The sequence below is a fragment of the Bidens hawaiensis genome, unplaced genomic scaffold (genome assembly GCF_021521415.1).
Source record: "Bidens hawaiensis isolate Kalapana, Puna unplaced genomic scaffold, B.hawaiensis_p1.1 tig00013327_1, whole genome shotgun sequence".
In the NCBI taxonomy this organism is placed as follows: domain Eukaryota; kingdom Viridiplantae; phylum Streptophyta; class Magnoliopsida; order Asterales; family Asteraceae; genus Bidens; species Bidens hawaiensis.
The window spans coordinates 253448-271734 of NW_027492129.1; the positions used below are offsets into that span (position 1 = coordinate 253448).

Here is an 18287-nt window from a genome sequence, read left to right on the forward strand (position 1 = left end):
AATGTCAACGTAATATTCATGGAAGCTCCTATTTTTATGCAATTTTATATGGAACTTCCAAAATAAACTCAACTACCTAAATACTATCTAATTATTCCACCCAAAATAACACGCCAAAAAGATTGTGAGATTCTATATAGTCAATCCTCGTCAAAAATTAAACACACGTCAAATAATTTCAAACACCCAAAATCGTCTCAATAATTGGCGATGATAAACAAGAAATCGAAGCAGCTGACGGTGGGTTTTTTTCAATTATGATATTGTGTTTTGTGTTACAGTGTGTTTTGTGTTGTTGAAACCCCCAATTGTTTTTTTTTGTGAAACCTCCAATTTCTAGAGTTTCAGTATATTATTGGTTTTATCGGTTTTATTGTTTAATAGTTTTACAGTGTGTTTTGTGTAGTTGTGACAGAAACACATCAAAAGTCTTCTCGTATATTTGTTGTTTTTCTTAGTGTTGGCTATGACTAGAAACACACCAAATATATTGGTGTGTTTAAAATATACAAGTTGACGCAATTAACTCAACCTGGAGATTAATAATAAGATATTGATAATGAATATACAAATCACGATCATGCATGATTATATCAATTGTTGTTATTTTTTATTAATTGTGAACTAAATCCCTAATAATAAGGAAGAAATACTGGATGTATAATAATTTTTTATTAATTATAAATTTACATACCATAAAAAGAAAAAAATTAAGATTACAATCTTACCCTTATTATCTAATGGTGGAAAATGCTTCCTACACTTTTTAGGAAAAGATAACATTTTATTTTAACCTTTTTCTCTCTCTCTCTCTCTCTCTCTCTCTCTCTCTATATATATATATATATATATATAGGGAGAGAATCATGAGAGAACTCCATTTTATAGAGAGAACTAGAGAACTAATAATGAAGTATTTTTAATTTAATTAAAAAAAATATTTAAAATTTTTTTTTCTTTCATCCTTCTTATATGTTGTTATTCTTTACCACAAAAAAAAATAAAATAAAAAAAATTAACGAGTAATGCATATATGCAATACACCGACTTTTTTTTATAATGCACATGTGCAATAGCGTGCATTTTGATATTTGAAATAGTGTAGAATAACATATATATAGTTGTTTGTACTGTTTATTTGCAATAGTGTTATAGTATATACAAAAATTAAAAAAATCGATATAGTGCATATGTGCATTAGTGTTGTATTACATATATGCGATAATGTGTTTTGCATACAATTATTAGTGTCGTATTTGCATATATTCAATAGTGTGTATTGGATAATGCAATTGTGTTGTATTATATGCAATAAAACACTATTGTATATATCATCATCATCATCATCGTACTCAGTATATCCCACCAATAGCAAAGCTATGGTAGGGTCTAAGGAGGGTAAGATGTAGGCAGCCTTACCTCTACCCCATAGGGATAGAGACGCTGCTTCTGGTGAGACCCCCGGCTCGATAGTAGTTTTGCATCAAGCCTTGGACATAAGGCACATAGCACTCAATCATCGGGACACCGGATGATCGGTGCATTTACCCTTATCTTTCAGCTATCAACGCCACTACATGATGCCTGATTAACCGTCCGTCACTTTTAACGTTATTTTCACGAGATTAGTAAAATAACGTCAAAATTAGTGTAATTTCACTATTGTATATATGCAATAGGCATTAGTGCACATATGCATTACAGTACTACACCGACAAAGTTTTTTTTGTTTTAGTATCAATATCATCTTATTAGAGAATGAGGAAAGAAAAAAATCAGATTTTTTTTTAAAATAGTTAAAAATAATTCTTTACTAGTTCTCTAGTTCTCTTTAAGATGAGTTCTCTCTAGATCCCACCCCTATATATATATATATATATATTGATATATTTTTTTGTTATTCCTTTGATTTGTCATTATCCGACTAATAAGGATTACCTTAAACAGGTCGGATTTACTTAGAAAGTAGATTGCTTCTGAATAACACCAAGTCGATTCAAGAACAAGGTTGGTAAAAACTAAAAAGTTAGTTATTGCATATATGGTTTTTCTTCTAGTTTAATTTCTGGTGGTCACTGCTTATTTTCTTCAATGTCACACAACAACATTCAAGTTATTTTCCCTTGTATTCACGGTTTCTTGCATCAAAAGGTTAGTCACAATTAGTTCTTTTTTGTAAATAATGATGTTAATACGGGCGATTTAATAGTTAGTCATCTTGGTTCGGGTGAATTAAGAACACAATCAGTATTTCCTTTTTGAAGTGCAATTCTGAATTTTTTTAGTTTGTTTATAATTGTTACATATTTTAGTTATTAATTTCTGATTAATCTATATGCAGTTGGCACCATATGATCTATGTGGTAAAATCAATAACTCAGCCTTGGATGATAAACACCTATCATCAGGTGCAAATTATGGGCCTTATTTGTATTCAAAGTTATAATTCATGGCTACCAAGTCATATTCAGTTATTTACTTTTTGCTAAATAGAAAACATGTCTTGAAATTTAAACTCTTCAACACATAATGAAGTTCATTTTGGGTATTATATTTATGCTTTTAAAGGTTAGTTTCCTTCTTGTTTTATGGTATGCAGGGTTAATAGAAGTAGTATCATATATATCTTGATGATGTTGTTGATGGTGTTGTAGGTAATCTGTAGGTCCTTAGAATTGATCAAACAACAAACCACTAAAGTTCTTGGATCAATCTCACTACTAGCTAACAGAAATAACTAATAGAGAACCGAGATCTTAAATCTTGTTTAGTTTGGGTTATTTCCCGAAGAGGAAAGGTGAGAGGAGATGAGAGAAGAGTAGGTGAGTGGATAAGATAATATGTTTCTCAAAACGTTATGGAATGCATGGACATACTTCACTATATATAGTGAAGCCATGTCATGCTTCCTATTCATTATGAACGACCCCATGGGCGTAACATTACAAGGCCTCGGGCACAAACATACAAATAAAGAAACCGACAAGCTAACTAAGTTACATCGTGAATAGATCAAATAAATACAAAAAACTATTAAACAAAACGGGACCCTACAATCTTCCTCTAGTCTTTAGTATTTAATTTGTTAGCTCTTGTCTTAAGTCGGTCTCGTAATCAAAGCCGTCCTCGTAGTTGAATAGTTGATTGTCAACAAGATAATTCACGAACTTGTTGAACTTTTCAACTATCCCATCCGTGTTGTCCCGACAAACATCTTCGACTGTTCCCAGTGGGGAGTTGTACAACTTCAACATATATTCTTTACTGAGCGCCGCAAACGCATGTTCATAAAAGAAGCGTACGTGGTGCATGTCTTTGCAGTCTATCACTGCTTCCCCCATGCTGTTAACAAATTCCCAGCTTATGAAGTGATCGAACAAGTTAGGAAAGAAAGTTTCACCATGATAGATTGCCCGTTCGTCCTTGTGAGTCTTGTATCTCCACATTTTCTTATTCTTTCCGGACACTGGATCAATCTCCGCTGGGTGACGGAAGGGCTTACCCTTGTTGAGCTTGAAGTCAAGGTAATCCTTCTTTCACTGCTTGCTCAAAAACCGATAAAACCATCCCTTGAGCTCAATCTCTGTCATGTAGTGGTTCATGATTCTTCTGAAATAACTCATGTCAAGCTCGGACAGAGTATGCATATCAGTCAAATGCATATAAGTTAGATCTCTTTGGCTTGTCGAATGGTCCATGTTTCACTGCTAGGGTGCCATTTGCAGTAAATGATTGGTGAATCATCTAGGTAGATATATATTCGGTCTCGAATGCTCTCTCGGCTTCCAATTGAGTAGGAGTTGTTCTTTCGTCATCTCGGAGCATGAGACGATTCAGCAGCAACAACAATAGATTGAGCAGGAAGAGCCACCACGTTCTCATCACGAACCGGAGTATTCCATCATCATCATCTTCTTTGTTTTCTTCTTCTTGTTCCACGTCTTTTTGAATGGGAGAGTCGGAACTTGCAATATTAACAACATTAAAAACAGAGGAGATCTTAGCCTCCAATGCAGCATCCGCATCTCTGACTTTCCTTGCGGGATCGTCAGACACATCCCTTGGCAAGTCCTCAGGTTGTTGTTTACTTGCCTTATTTCCACCAGTAGCACCATCACCACCATCATCATCGTTACCATTACCGCTATCATCATGTGGTTCATCATAACTGTCATGAGGATCATCATCCTCCTTATTATCATCATCACCTTCATCATCATCATCAGACTCATCACCATCATCGCCTTGAACAACATTTTCTCCGACAGCTGGAGCAAGCACTTGTGCGACCGATGTAGCCACAACAAGTGCAGTTGTAACGACATGAATTTGACTTGTACTTGCAGCAGTGGTACCAACAACAGCAGTGCTCACGATGGTTCCAACAACCATGATTGGTTCATCACCAACATCACCAACACGGCTACCACTCGTACCTTTCTTGGCATATCCAAAGACAATCCTGTCTATAATGCTTTGATATCCAACCCGTATGGCATCAGTAACAAGGTTAGCAAGAGCAGATCGTTTCTTCTTGTTTTGCTCAGTACCTTGTTCTCCAACCTGTACCCAACCTCTGAAAGTTTCCATAAGATGATTCCCAAATCCTCAACATCATCGTCAGTCATTCGCATGACCTCTATTGCTGCAAGATAACGATTCACAACACCCTCATTGATAAGGTCTTGATCGCTGTTAAGGTTTTGTTGTTCTCCGATCTTTGCTTCCAACCGCTCAATCATCGACCTGAGCTCTACATTTTCACCAATTATGGTGCCCACATTTCTTGAAGAAGTGGATTCACCCTCCAACAAATGAACATGTGAACCGAGAGTCTCAAACTCAATCAAGGCATGGTCCACACTTGACTCTAGCTCCTGTCACACCCCGACCAAAGGTGGAACGTGTCGGGGCGTAACGTATTGATTGGACAGTAGCTCAAAAGACACTAATTAAAGTGACAATAATTATTTAATTCATTAATATCAAAACAAGTACACAATTATAATAATGAAAACAATTACATCATATTTATTGTTTGGATAAATATCCTAAGGTAAAAACTAATATCTTCAATCTTGATCAATGTAAATTACTTGTACTTGTAGCATGTATAAAAGTAGAGTTTGTCAACATGAATGTTGGTGAGAATACATAAGTTTTAGTTTTATATATATAGAGAGAGATAAATCACAATTCATATGTAAATGATGAGTATTGCGATTCTTATGAAAATGTAAACAACTAAATAGATGTAGACCCGTTCTTATTGATACGAAATCAACGTACTTGGGTAAATGTATGATCATACTAGATGAGGATAGATGAGGATGAGATACCAACCACCAAACATATAATAAACAATTAAGCACATAGAGCATTATCATAGAGCATGCAATGATCACACATAAACATATATTGAATTGTGTTTTGAATAGATGTGAAATAAAAATGAGTAAAATAAAGTATACATGTTACCCCCAAAATATGAAAGATGGAAAAAGGGGGATATGTAAACTCACCTTAACGAGTGGAAATAAATGATGAGACGACAGTAAGAAGATAAGATAGAGTCCTTGGAAAACGTTGACAAAAGTTCCTAGTTAATATTAATATCATTAATTAAGATTAAAGAAATAATAACAAGGCGTATGACGGATATGGGATTTGATAGGGTTTTTAGTCTTAGTGTCATATTTATTATGGTTGTTGTGATTATTATCATTTAAGTCATTATCATTATTATTCTTATTCTTATTCTTATTATTATTGTTGTTGTTGATTTTAATAGATGAAATAAATATTATATACAATAAAATATTGACGGAAAGATACGAGATAATTTAGTTTGGGCGTTAATAGGATAACAATACTTCTCATTTAAGCGATTAGTAAAAAGAAAAGAAATTATTGTTATTATCTTTGTTATATGTACGACATATATATACATATATATGTATATTACAAACGAAACATTAAATCCGGAGTTCGTTTTATGAAGGAAATGCGTATTTATGTATATATGCATGTATTAATATCAAAATCTTTGATTAAAAGTAAATAAAAATAATAATAACAATTAAAAAACACCAAAATCGGGCCTGGGGGGTTCGAACCCGCGCCCCAGGCCGGTTTGGACTTTTAGGGTCTAAGAAAGAAATGGTTATACACACACACACACACACACACACACACACACACATATATATATATAACTCAGATCTTCAGGTGACCCAAATAACGCTACAAACGGAAGGCATGATAATGACACTTATATATAGGATGTAACAACGGCGTATCCACCATGCCCTTATCACATCGATATTTGTACCGTTAGCCAAAATCACCCTGGGTTCCGAGTTCTGACACACAACCATATTCACCATGAGTTCCATGCGAGGATTTCGATAATTATGCGTGCACTCTTAATTATTTAGATCGTCGCATAATGCACATGGTTCGTCCCATTGTGCGGGTTCGAAAAACAAGGTAAATGAAAAACATTTTAAGTCGATAAATAAATGGAACTATCTGAGCAAGAGCAAAATAAATAAATAAATAAATAAATAAATAAATAAATTAGTGAAATTTGATTAGCATAAATAGCTAGTAAAAATTTTGCAAATTAAACGAAATTACTAAGTTAATCATCAAAAGTAATAGTAACTAAATTAAAAAATTAGATAGAGGGAATTTTTTTTTGAAATAGAAATACTTAGGATGACAACAAAGTTTACGAATAAGTATTCACATAGTCAGGTTCACATATCAGACGAATCACATGATTAGAGAAATAGAATAACATATGAGGCTCGAAATCAAGATTATAAAATCGGATGAGGAAAGAGTACCGTGAGAACGAGGTGAGTTAGGAGGGTTTGGGTAGCCATATATTAAAATATCAAAATAAAATTTATACATGTGACTCCTATTAGATAACTATGTACAACACATGTTCATAGTCCCAATTTCCAAAACGTTTGAAGAAAATCGGTCATAAGTAGTTTATGATACAAATACGGTATTATTAGATAACTGTGCACATCGCCACACACATAGTCCCGGTAAATAACCGGTCAAGACCACTTAAATCATGATAATAAATTGTGTAATAATTGATAGTGCACTAAACGACAAAATAGGAATAAATGAGTGATTGAAACACCATTAATAATAAACATAATTCTCATTCATAACAAAATTGGAGATTTAATGAAATCAGTACATTATATTTAAATGAAAAGAACTAAATAAAAGAAACGTCCATTGCGTAGCATGTCTTCATAAAGGGTTAGGTTTAGACTTGGGAACCGTTGATGTAACACACTTGTCCTTGAGTAGCTTGGTTACTTGTGGTTGGTTGGTTGATTGGGATTTGGTTGACTTGAATTGGTTGAATGGGTTGGGTTTGAATTGCTTGGATGGGTTGAGCTTGGATTGGTTGATGTTGATTTACTTGGGATTGGTAAGCTTGATATTGAGTGGTTTGGGTTGGGTAGGATTGGATTTGGTTCATGTGTGCGAGTCTTGGGCATGCATTGCGATAATGGTTAGGGTCTCCACAATTGTAACAAGCTCTAATAGTTGAGGGGGATTGAGTAAACGGTTGAGCATAAGGTAAGGTTTGGGTAAGAGGTGAGGTAAATTGTTGCATCAAAAGTTGGTTACGTTCACGGCATGTGGTAAAAAGGTGACCAAATCGATTGCAATAGGTGCATTGTCGACACTTGAGGTTAGGCGAATGGTGAAAGTTACACGTATCACATAATGGGTGGGGTCATGTGTAGGGTTTCTTGGTATTTTTCCGCGTCAAGGTCCCGACCTTAACGTGGTTTAAGGTGAGGGTACCGGCTAAGGTGATGGCATCATGGAGGGTTTGAGGGTCACGACTTAGGACAGAATCTTGGATTTGCATAGGCAAACACGAGATGTACGTGTCGATTGAACGTTCAAGGGGAGTGACCATGTGAGGGATGAGAAGGCTCAGTTCATGGAAATGATCGTTTTAGATGGCGTCATTTCCACTTTCTTGTTTCAAATTCCAAAACTCCTCTTCCAACTTTCGAAGCTCATGTTTCGGGAAAAACTTCTTGAGCATGAGTTTCTTGAGGTCATCCCATGGCAAGGCCAAGACAACCTCATCGCCAAGCGTGCGCTTCTCACCGTTCCACCAATTGAGGGCATTCTTCTTGAGCATGCGCAAGGCGTAAGTGGTTTTCTTGTCCTTGGGACATTCACAATGGAGGAATATGCTCTCCATTTCTTCGAACCCTTGAAGGAGAATGGTAGCACCGTCGATACCAAAGTATTCGGGCGGGTTGGCACTCTTGAATTGTTTGAGGGGGTAAGCAATTGGGTTCGGAGTTATGGATGATGAAGAAACATTCACAGTTTGCAATTGAGAGATGATTGTTGGGAGGGCTTCCACGATTACTTTGGCGATGCGGGATGACATGCTACGGCCCAAGTTTCTGGTGCGATGGTTACGGTTAATAAGGCGGGAAGAAGACATGCTACAATGACGACACGTGAAAAGTTTATTATGTTTTGGAAAAAAAAAAAAAGAAAAGTTGTATAACTATGTAAAATTTCGAATTTTGTGAAAATTTATGAGAATACAAGATCAAATTTTAATAACCTTAACTTAGAGTATTGATGAAATTGATAATTTGAAAAAAAAAATCATTCTTAACAAAATAAAAAGAAAATTTAAACAAAAATCCCATCGTTGATTTAAGAGTGTGATCGTCACATGACCACGTTTGATACAATGAGGGTAGCAGATTCGGGTACGTTTGGTGTGATATGCTTTGGCCTAATAAGTTCCACACCCTTACCGAACACTCCAGGAAGGCAACCAGGTCTCGCGGTTGATTGAGATTTATGCGCATTGCACTTCCTTAGGCTCGCAAGCCTTGGTGTCAAGGGTTCGGTAAACAAGTGTGTCCCTCTTATAGTTACTACATATCTGTCCCACGAATCATCCTCAAGGAGAGGGGAGTGAAAAGGCAGGATTTCTTAAGGAATTTCCCATTTTTTTTCAAATCGTCCTAAAGTTATGAAAACAATTTTGATAGTGAGGCATAGCCTCGGATTAAGTGTGTGATTTTGTGTACAAGAATAATATTAAATCATCAAATACTATTTAAGCTACTGCAATCAATAATATAATTCATGGTGCAAACACGTAAAGGCATATCACGTATAGGGACCCTAAGCATGCTACTAGGCCATTATATCTAACCACCTATCTTATAGCCTTCGGCTATGATACCAATCTGTCACACCCGACCAAAGGCGGAACGTGTCGGGGCGTATCGTATTGATTGGACAGTAGCTCAAAATACACTAATTAAAGTGACAATAATTATTTAATTCATTAATATCAAAACAAGTACACAATTATAATAATCAAAACAATTACATCATATTTATTGTTTGGATAAATATCCTAATATAAAAACTAATATCTTCAATCTTGATCAATGTAAATTACTTGTACCTGTAGCATGTATAAAAGTAGAGTTTGTCAACACGAATGTTGGTGAGAATACATAATTTTTAGTTTTATATATATGGATATAAATCACAATTCATATGTAAATGATGAGTATTGCAATTCTTATGAAAATGTAAACAACTATATAGATGTGGACCCGTTCTTATTGATACGAAATCAACGTACTTGGGTAAATGTATGATCATACTAGATGAGGATAGATGAGGATGAGATACCAACCACCAAACATAAAATAAACAAGTAAGCACATAGTGCATTATCATAGAGCATTATCATAACGCATGCAATGATCACACATAAACATATATTGAATTGTGTTTTGAATAGATGTGAAATAAAAATGAGTAAAATAAAGTATACATGCTACCCCCAAAATATGAAAGATGGAAAAAGGGCGATATGTAAACTCACCTTAACGAGTGGAAATAAATGATGAGACGACGGTAAGAAGATAAGGTAGATTCCTCGGAAAACATTGACAAAAGTTCATAGTTAATATTAATATCATTAATTAAGATTAAAGAAATAATAAAAAGGCGTATGACGGATATGAGATTTGATAGGGTTTCTAGTCTTAGTGTCATATTTTTTATGGTTGTTGTGATTATTATCATTTACGTCATTATCACTATTATTATTATTCTTATTCTTATTATTATTCTTATTATTATTATTATTATTATTGTTGTTGTTGATTTTAATAGATGAAATAAATATTATATACAATAAGATATTGAAGGAAAGATACGAGATAATTTAATTTGGGCGTTAATAGGATAACAATACGTCTCATTTAAGCGATTAGTAAAATGAAAAGAAATTATTGATATTATCTTTGTTATATGTACGACATATATATACACATATATATGTATATTACAAAACGAAACATTAAATCCGGAGTTCGTTTTATGAAGGAAATGCGTATTTAAGTATATATGCATGTATTATTATCAAAATCTTTGATTAAAAGTAAATAAAAATAATAATAACAATTAAAAAACATCAAAACCGTGCCTGGGGATTCGAACCCGCGCCCCAGGCCGGTTTGGACCTTTAGGGTAACATGCGTTGGCCATTAGGCCAGCGCCTAACTCATTTACAACTCTGAAACATTTAATATATATAAGTTTTAAATCAGTTCATCTTCTTCCCAACCAAGCCCTAGAATCCCAATTTGATTAATTGGTTTATGTTAGTTAAAATTGAAACATGTTTTATGTTATTCGATTGAAAACGAACCAAAAGCATGTAATAATTACCTAAAACAATAGAGGATTGAGGGTGATCGGCCAAGTGGGTTTTACGGCTCAAGCTTGATATAAATCCGATATAGACGACTTCGTATGATAAAATTGTGTTAGGGATTTGGTTCGTGAGGCTGTAGAGATGGTGTGGTAAGGTTTAATTGCATTATATGCGTGTATTTATAGTGTAAACGACCTAGGATAGCCGTGGTTCGTTATTATTCAAGTTAGCTGTCAATTCGTTGTTATTTACCATGTATAACGTGTTGGCAGGAAACGATTAAGGTATGTTTGTGATATGGTAACATTAATTTCGCCAATTAGTCTGTAAATTAAGGTCCAAGAAATGGTTGGGGGGGGGGGGGAGGTATGGCTGCCGACGGTGGGAGAGAAAGAGGAGGGAAAAGTTTTTTTTTTTTTGTTAATTTGCAATTAGGTCCTTTATCTTTAGTTGGGGGTACAAGAGTTAATCAAAGTTGGCTAAGGGTTGTTTTTGTACAATCTTACAACTATAATCAAATAAATAAATAAGTAAATAAAATTAAACGAGTCGGGTTTTCGGGTCCGAAAATTGACGAATGTTACAGCTCCCTCCTAAGATTTTGAGCAAAGTTTTAGGAGGAAGTTAGATCAGTTTCAAAATGTGAGACCCTTTATTGAAGTCTAATGGCATCATCATGGCGTTCAACGTTTAGCAAGGACTCTTGATTTGCCATATGTTATTGGTTGTCCACCCGCTTTTGTAGGTTTCAATCCAAAGTCTCTGGCTCTCGATCAAGGCTCGATCAACCACCCTGTTTTGCTCCGGTTGAGCAACCCGAGCAACCAACTGATCTCTTTCTTTCACAACTCTTTCATTCACTGCCTGTTGATCTTTGACAAACTTGATGCATAGGAGTTCCTGTTTCACCATCTTCTCATTTGATTCTTCAAGAGCCTGAATCCTATTTCAAACCTTAAACTTTCATAATAAACCTCCATCTTCATTTTTCTTATTTATCTACAAAATTAAGCAAATTTATAGTGAAAAACGTTTAGCTTTTTAGAAGAACACAATCATAGTGTTTGTTTTCCACAAATCACTTTGTTGTGTAAAATTCACACAAGGAAGTGACGAACCTCATATTTAATTCAGAGGTTTTTTTATTTCGAGTGACGGGAGTAGCTTTCTGCACCGTGGTCCAAAGGTTTAATGTTCTGTCGGACCGACAAAACTTGTTGACACATGGCAAGATTTCAGGGGTCGTTGTGTTTCATCGCAGCTCTTGACGGTTATTTTAGGTATTCAATGTAAAGTTGGAAAATGGTTGGTAAAAGTGATTATTTTGGGGCTTTTCCAATGCCTAGTGTAAACTTTCACTTTAAAAAACCTAAGTACAACCTTGGTCCATCAACTTTACTCACTTTTTGTTAATTTAAAAAATAGCTACATATGCTTTCGTACACTAAAATTTTGGGGCTTTTTCAATGCCTAATTCAAAACAAACTACCCCCACGACCTTTTAACGATCATAACGCTTTCATACGCTAAAACTATTTACACCATAAAAACGAACATTTTATTCTCTTTAATTTGAATACGATAATGTTATATATTTTTATTTTAACTAAATTAACATATAATTAACGTGATTACCATTTAGAATCAACAACAAGTCTATTCGGTCGAGCTCTGGTCATGTGTAAAACTGGAATAGGGTCGGAATGAGTCAATACAAAAAGAGGGTTAATTTGGTTCGGTTTGGTACGGGATCGAGTCAAAAGGGTCAAGTTAGAACATGCTTCAATTAAAATAGTGTCGGGTCAGAACGGGTTTTGGGGCAAAACGAGTTGGTTTAAAAAATATTTTATTTGAAATTACTGTATATTTCAGCTTTACATCTTGATTTTCGCCACCGGCTACACGGATTCCATTGTTTACATGCGCTGGGGTCGATAAACGCGTGCCCAGCACCACCTACTGCGCATAACCCAATATTGGTAAGCGCTTAACCCAATGTCATGCATTCCAGTGCCAGTTAGGCGTGTTCAATCTTCGGTTATAACACATGTAGCGGTTTTTCTAGTATATTAAGAAATGCATTCACAACTTACCATCCTTAATTACAATTACCTATTTAATGTTTAATTGTTTACCAAAATTAATTTAAGTTCGGAAAGTTTCCAAGTGTATAGTATGACGACTTGGAGGTGCAAGTTTCATAACTTTTTGTTTACGTGAACCCTAATTTGATATTTATAAATATCACCACCGCCGTAGATCATTCATCAAACCCTGGATTCAATCATAATGGCTGATGAGTTTCCTCTAGACATCATATACGGAATCTTGTCAAGACTGCCGATCAAATCATTGGCTCATTTCCGGTGTGTATGCAAGTCATGGCTCAAATACATCAACCATCCTTACCTCCAAACCATTCAAGTCAAGGAAGAACCCACGCCAATCATCTTCCAACTGGTTCGACCTGCTCTTTTCAACATTGATAACAACACAATATGCAAAATCAGTTTTTTACGTGTAACCCAAGGTGCTATGAGTGTGAAAAAAGACCACGTTTTGGATGTTCCTTATAGATATTCGAATTCGACTCTGGTTCTAGGTTCATGCAATGGACTAACCCTAGTCTGTTATGATAAAAGCCACTCGCATCGCACCTGGTTTACACTTATCAATCCTCTTACTAAACAACGTCACAATTTGCCTCTCATCAATCACCGACCTCCCTTTCGGGACTGTCGCGGTCCACTACAAGCAGCAGGGATAGCCTTTAATGATTCCACCAACAGGTTAGCAACGGTGTGTATTTTTCACAAAGAATCACATGATCGGTCACCTGCAGGCATTAATCCACAACGTGTATGCATCATTCATGACTCGGGTATGTACTGGTGGCGAGAGGTGGCTCAAAATCCTGCTTATCCCATTAGGGGTGGAGGCGTATTTGCTCACGGACGTTTGCATTGGTTGGCTAGTCGTAACGATAATAGTTATAACGATGGAAGAAAAATAGTGTGGTTTGATGTCAACAAGGAGGAATTCGGGTTAACAGATTGAAGAGGTAGGTCCCAGCAGAGCCCAGTTGGACCCGCAAGACTCACCTCAAAGAGGGACGTCTGCGCAGTTGAACCCGCAAGACTCACCTTCAACAGGGACGTCTGCGCAAAGGCTAAACTCGCAAGACTCACCTTGAAGAGACGTCTGCGCAGAAACCAACTGGATCCGCAGGACCCACCATGCTCAGAGACGTGACGTCCTTACGCGCAGTACGCAAGCTGTTCCCGCAGGAAAAGCCTCCCAATGGTGAAGTACTCCGCCTGTTCCCGCAGCTGCGGATACAAGCCATCAGGGAAGGCTACATGCGCAGCAAGGCTACACGCACAAGGCACTTAACTCTTAAATAATTCAGTAATGTCACCTGAAGAAGGAGTGAGCAAGCCGGGAACACTCCCGCACAAAGCCGGGAAAACTCCCGCCCAAATAAGCCAGTTCGTACGATACTGGAGGATCTTTTGTACTGTACCTGACAAGGTATGGACAAAAGATCTGACCAAAGATACGACAGCTCACTGACAACAGTATGACGAGCAGCACGCTCTTGTACTGTATGTCACTATTAGCCGCTGCCTACTCACCAACCTGTCGGAGGACGTGCATAGCCTGCAGTTGGTGGAACAGGAATAGTACACAGCCGGCCTGGTAATACCAGCCGCTGCCTACCCACCAACCACCAGCATGGCATGTGCGTAGCCCACAGTTGGCAGAACAGGAACACTATTCAGCCGGCTGTACCTGCTTGGAAACCTACCTTCGGCTATAAATACTCCAACACCTTGGAATGGTATTATCTTATCTCATATCTCATATCTTGATATATTACCTGATATCTGCTCTAGTCATTCTCTTAATATACACTTATATTCAAGAGCAATCTAGTCTGATTCTCACGCCGGAGGGTGGTCACAAGGAGGTACCCCCCCCCCCTTCTCAGTGACGAGCTCACGGTGTCTGTTTTGCAGGTTATCAGAAGAACCATCTTCACCGGATCTAACCCCTCGTGGGAAACATCTATTTAACCCCCAGATTATCCGTAATCTGCCCGGGGTCAATTAGTGTTTCTTCATTGGCGCCATCCGTGCATAAAAGCTAGAACTACTTCTTTTTCAGTTTTTTCAAACTTCTGGAAAGATGGTTAAGGTTACTCCGTTGCCAAGGCCAACGAGTTACCAAGAAACCCCGGTAACCACAACCCCAGCTACTGGGGGGAACACCGGCGAATACACACATTTTACGAACACTACCCCGGTTACCCAAGCCAGGGCAAGTGCAGTAAATTTTACGAACACTACCCCGGTTACCCGAGCCGGGGCAAGTGCAGTAAACAATCCTCGCCTGGGATTCATTGATACCCAGGTGGAAAGACAACAGACGAGGCCCCCCCGCCAAACACTTGAACAAGTTAAAGAGTGGGCGGAAAAACGTCAATGGGAATTCCAAGCTGAGTTGGATGAACGCTTGCGTTCACTCCAACTGGCTGACGAATTCGGAAGCACTCAACAGCTCAACATGAGCAATGAGTGCGAGTACTTGGACGATGATTCGGAGGAATCCGACACCGACGCAAACCCTCGCCATAGGGCGAAAGGGAAGCGTAAGGAAACGGACTTCCAACCGAGAAGGAATTTTGGAGAAACCTTCAAACCAAAAAACGCTGGTGGAAACCCACGTGGCTTCTCTAAAACCTTCAGACCAACCGCTGCAAATGCGGGAACCTCCAAGTTTGCAAGGGACATTGCGGAAGCAATCGCCCCAAGAAGTGCCAAACAGATGTCAAACATCGGCACCTATGATGGTATATCTGACCCAGACGATCATTTGAACATATTCATAGCGGGGGCAACCGTCAGCAACTGGACGGAACCCACGTGGTGTTATATGTTCCAGATGACGCTGGTTGGAGCAGCCAGAGCGTGGTTCGACCATCTACCGGTCCACCACATCTACGATTGGGCAGACTTCCAACAGAAGTTTAGCCAACACTTCAGCCACCAAAGAAAGTATACCGAAGAGCAATGGACAATCCTCAATTGCATTCGAGAGGAAGATGAATCTTTGCTAGACTTCATCACTCGCTTCAACTCAAAGAAGCTAAGTCTGGGTAATATTAGCGAAGATCTTGTTCGCGCTGCTTTCATCCAGGGCACAAAAGACCCAGAGCTCATCTGCACCTTAACGGGTAAAGATGACATGCCATCCACATGGGATGCCATCATGACAGCAGCTAAACGCTTCGCGGAAACGGAAAAGCAACTGGGTAGAGATCTTCCCCAAAGCACAAACCTCTACACCCAGAAAACAAGAGAAAACAATGTCCTTACCGCCCGACTAAACAAAAAGAGGAAGCTAGGCATTTGGCAGTCAAGGGTAAACTTTGACACCTCATCCGGCTCGCACCCTCGGTTAGGCGGAAAGGATAACATGCCGTCAAACCGGAACTCCAGATGGACGCCACTCACCAAAAGCGTCACCGAGATATTCGACACCGAGAGACTCCCATGGCCAAAGGCTCCAATAATCCGAGAGCGTCACAATGCTGATCAGAGCAAATTCTGTGACTTCCACAGGACAAGAGGCCACAACACCGAGGAATGCGTAGACTTGAAGGACATCGTCGAAGCATTTGTCAGAGATGGGACGCTCATGCGCCTCGTGGCGTAATGAACGCTGAGCAGGCTAATGCGTGTAGAACCCCAGTTGGGGAAAACACGAATAAAACTGCAGCTTCAATGTCGGAGACTACATACTGCGTAAACAACGAGATTCCGAACCAAGTGCATATCGGCTCGAAAGGCTCGATGACACTCCCAAGAACATGGAAGGGAGCTCAATTACACAGTCTGCATGTAGATCAATTCCAAACTTGTAAAAGAAAAGGCCCAGAGCCACTTCTAATGGAAATGATTCTCCTTATCACATTGACGCTGATGGTCTTACATTTATACTTATGAACTTTCTACACTGATATGCCGGTCTTCACCGCATACATGAGTGGGGAAGTCGTTGCGTGTGGAATGCGGCAAAACCCGCATAAACACAAAAAACGGCAAATCTTCACGCAGGTCAGTCATAGGTAAAGTTGGGTCATCCCACTAAATGAAAGTGCCGGTCCTACCCGCACAAATCATGATAGAGGAAACCGAGCTAACCTATTGACAACCGCACGTCGAACGGTTAATTTATTCAAAACACTGATATGCCGGTCTTCACCGCATAAATAAGTGTGAAAAGAAGTCGTTGCGTGTGAAAGGCGGCAAAACCCGCATAAACACAAAAAACGGCAAGAATTTCTAAGGAAAAGATGAGGAAAACCTTCACGCAGGTCAGCCATAGGCAAAGTTTGGTCATCCTACTAAATGCAAGTGACGGTTTTACCCGCACAATCATGATAGAGGAAACTGAACTTTAACCTATCGACAACCGCGTGTCGAACGGTTAACTTATTCAGAACACTTAGAAAATATCTTCAAGGAAAAAATGAGGAAAACCTCCACGCAGGTCAGATATAGGTAAAATTTAGCCATCCTACTAAGTGCAAGTGAAGGTCTTACCCGCACAATCACGAAAGAGGAAGCAAAACTTTAACCTATTATCTGCCACGTTGATAGGTTAACTTATTCAAAGTACTTAAGAAATTGCTAAGTTGAACTACAGTATGCACAAGCGAATCATACATTGTTTATGCGGCAAAACAAGTGCCAAATTAAACTATAATATGCATGAGCAAGTCGTACAACGTTTATAAAGCAAGAGTGACGGTCCTACCCGCACAAAAGATTTACATTCCATATAAATTCAGGTATTACAAGAATGGCCGGGTATCTACCCGCCTACAAGAGTGTAAATCTATACAAAAAACTATCCTAACAGTGGGAAGGGATCTAAAGGTTCAAGCTTCAGGACACCTCCCTCCAAACCCACTTGTACCCGCACCATCAGTTGGCTGTGGCGGTTCAAGGAAGGTCTTGAGAATGGTTAACCCATCATCAGCAGCAGCAACTTCGTTCACCTTCTCCACCACTGGATGCGGGAAGGCAGCATACTGGTTCACTGTTTGGTCATAAGCAGCTTCAGTATCTACATCATATAAAGGGAAGTTGGAAGGCTGGATGCCCTTCTCAACGAACCCTAGACCAAGCAGGAAGCCAGCCTTTTCCCCATCCTCATGAGAAGTGTTGAGGGCTGCACTCATGGCATCCTCATATGATGTGTCCGTGAAGACCCGATGCACAACCTACAAAACAAAAATACAAGTATCAAAACCTTTTCTAAGTATAAAGAAAAGCGTGAAGACATTATGAAGCTAAGCTTACCTGCGACAACGCTTCTCGTAGAAGCCATTCCTTGGTAACCAGAGCCTCCTGGAGGGCAGCTTGAGCTTGGTTACGGGCGCGTTCGGCTTCACTTTTGTTAAGGTTGGCAAGCAACACTTCTTTAGCCGCAGCCTCTTCGACGCCCTTAA

The 18287-nt window shown here is 38.4% G+C and overlaps 1 protein-coding gene across 1 annotated transcript; it reads left to right on the plus strand.

Annotated features, from left to right (window-relative positions):
• The first annotated feature begins 13057 nt into the window (after positions 1-13057).
• LOC143543850 (F-box protein At5g49610-like) lies at positions 13058-13825 on the plus strand. The gene has a single exon (XM_077036081.1). The coding sequence runs from the start codon at positions 13058-13060 to the stop codon at positions 13823-13825; it is 768 nt and encodes a 255-aa protein (XP_076892196.1).
• Positions 13826-18287: the final 4462 nt, after the last annotated feature.

Coding starts and splice junctions, on each gene's coding strand:
- LOC143543850 (XM_077036081.1), top strand. CDS start 13,058: ATGGCTGATGAGTTTCCTCTAGACATCATATACGGAATCTTGTCAAGA.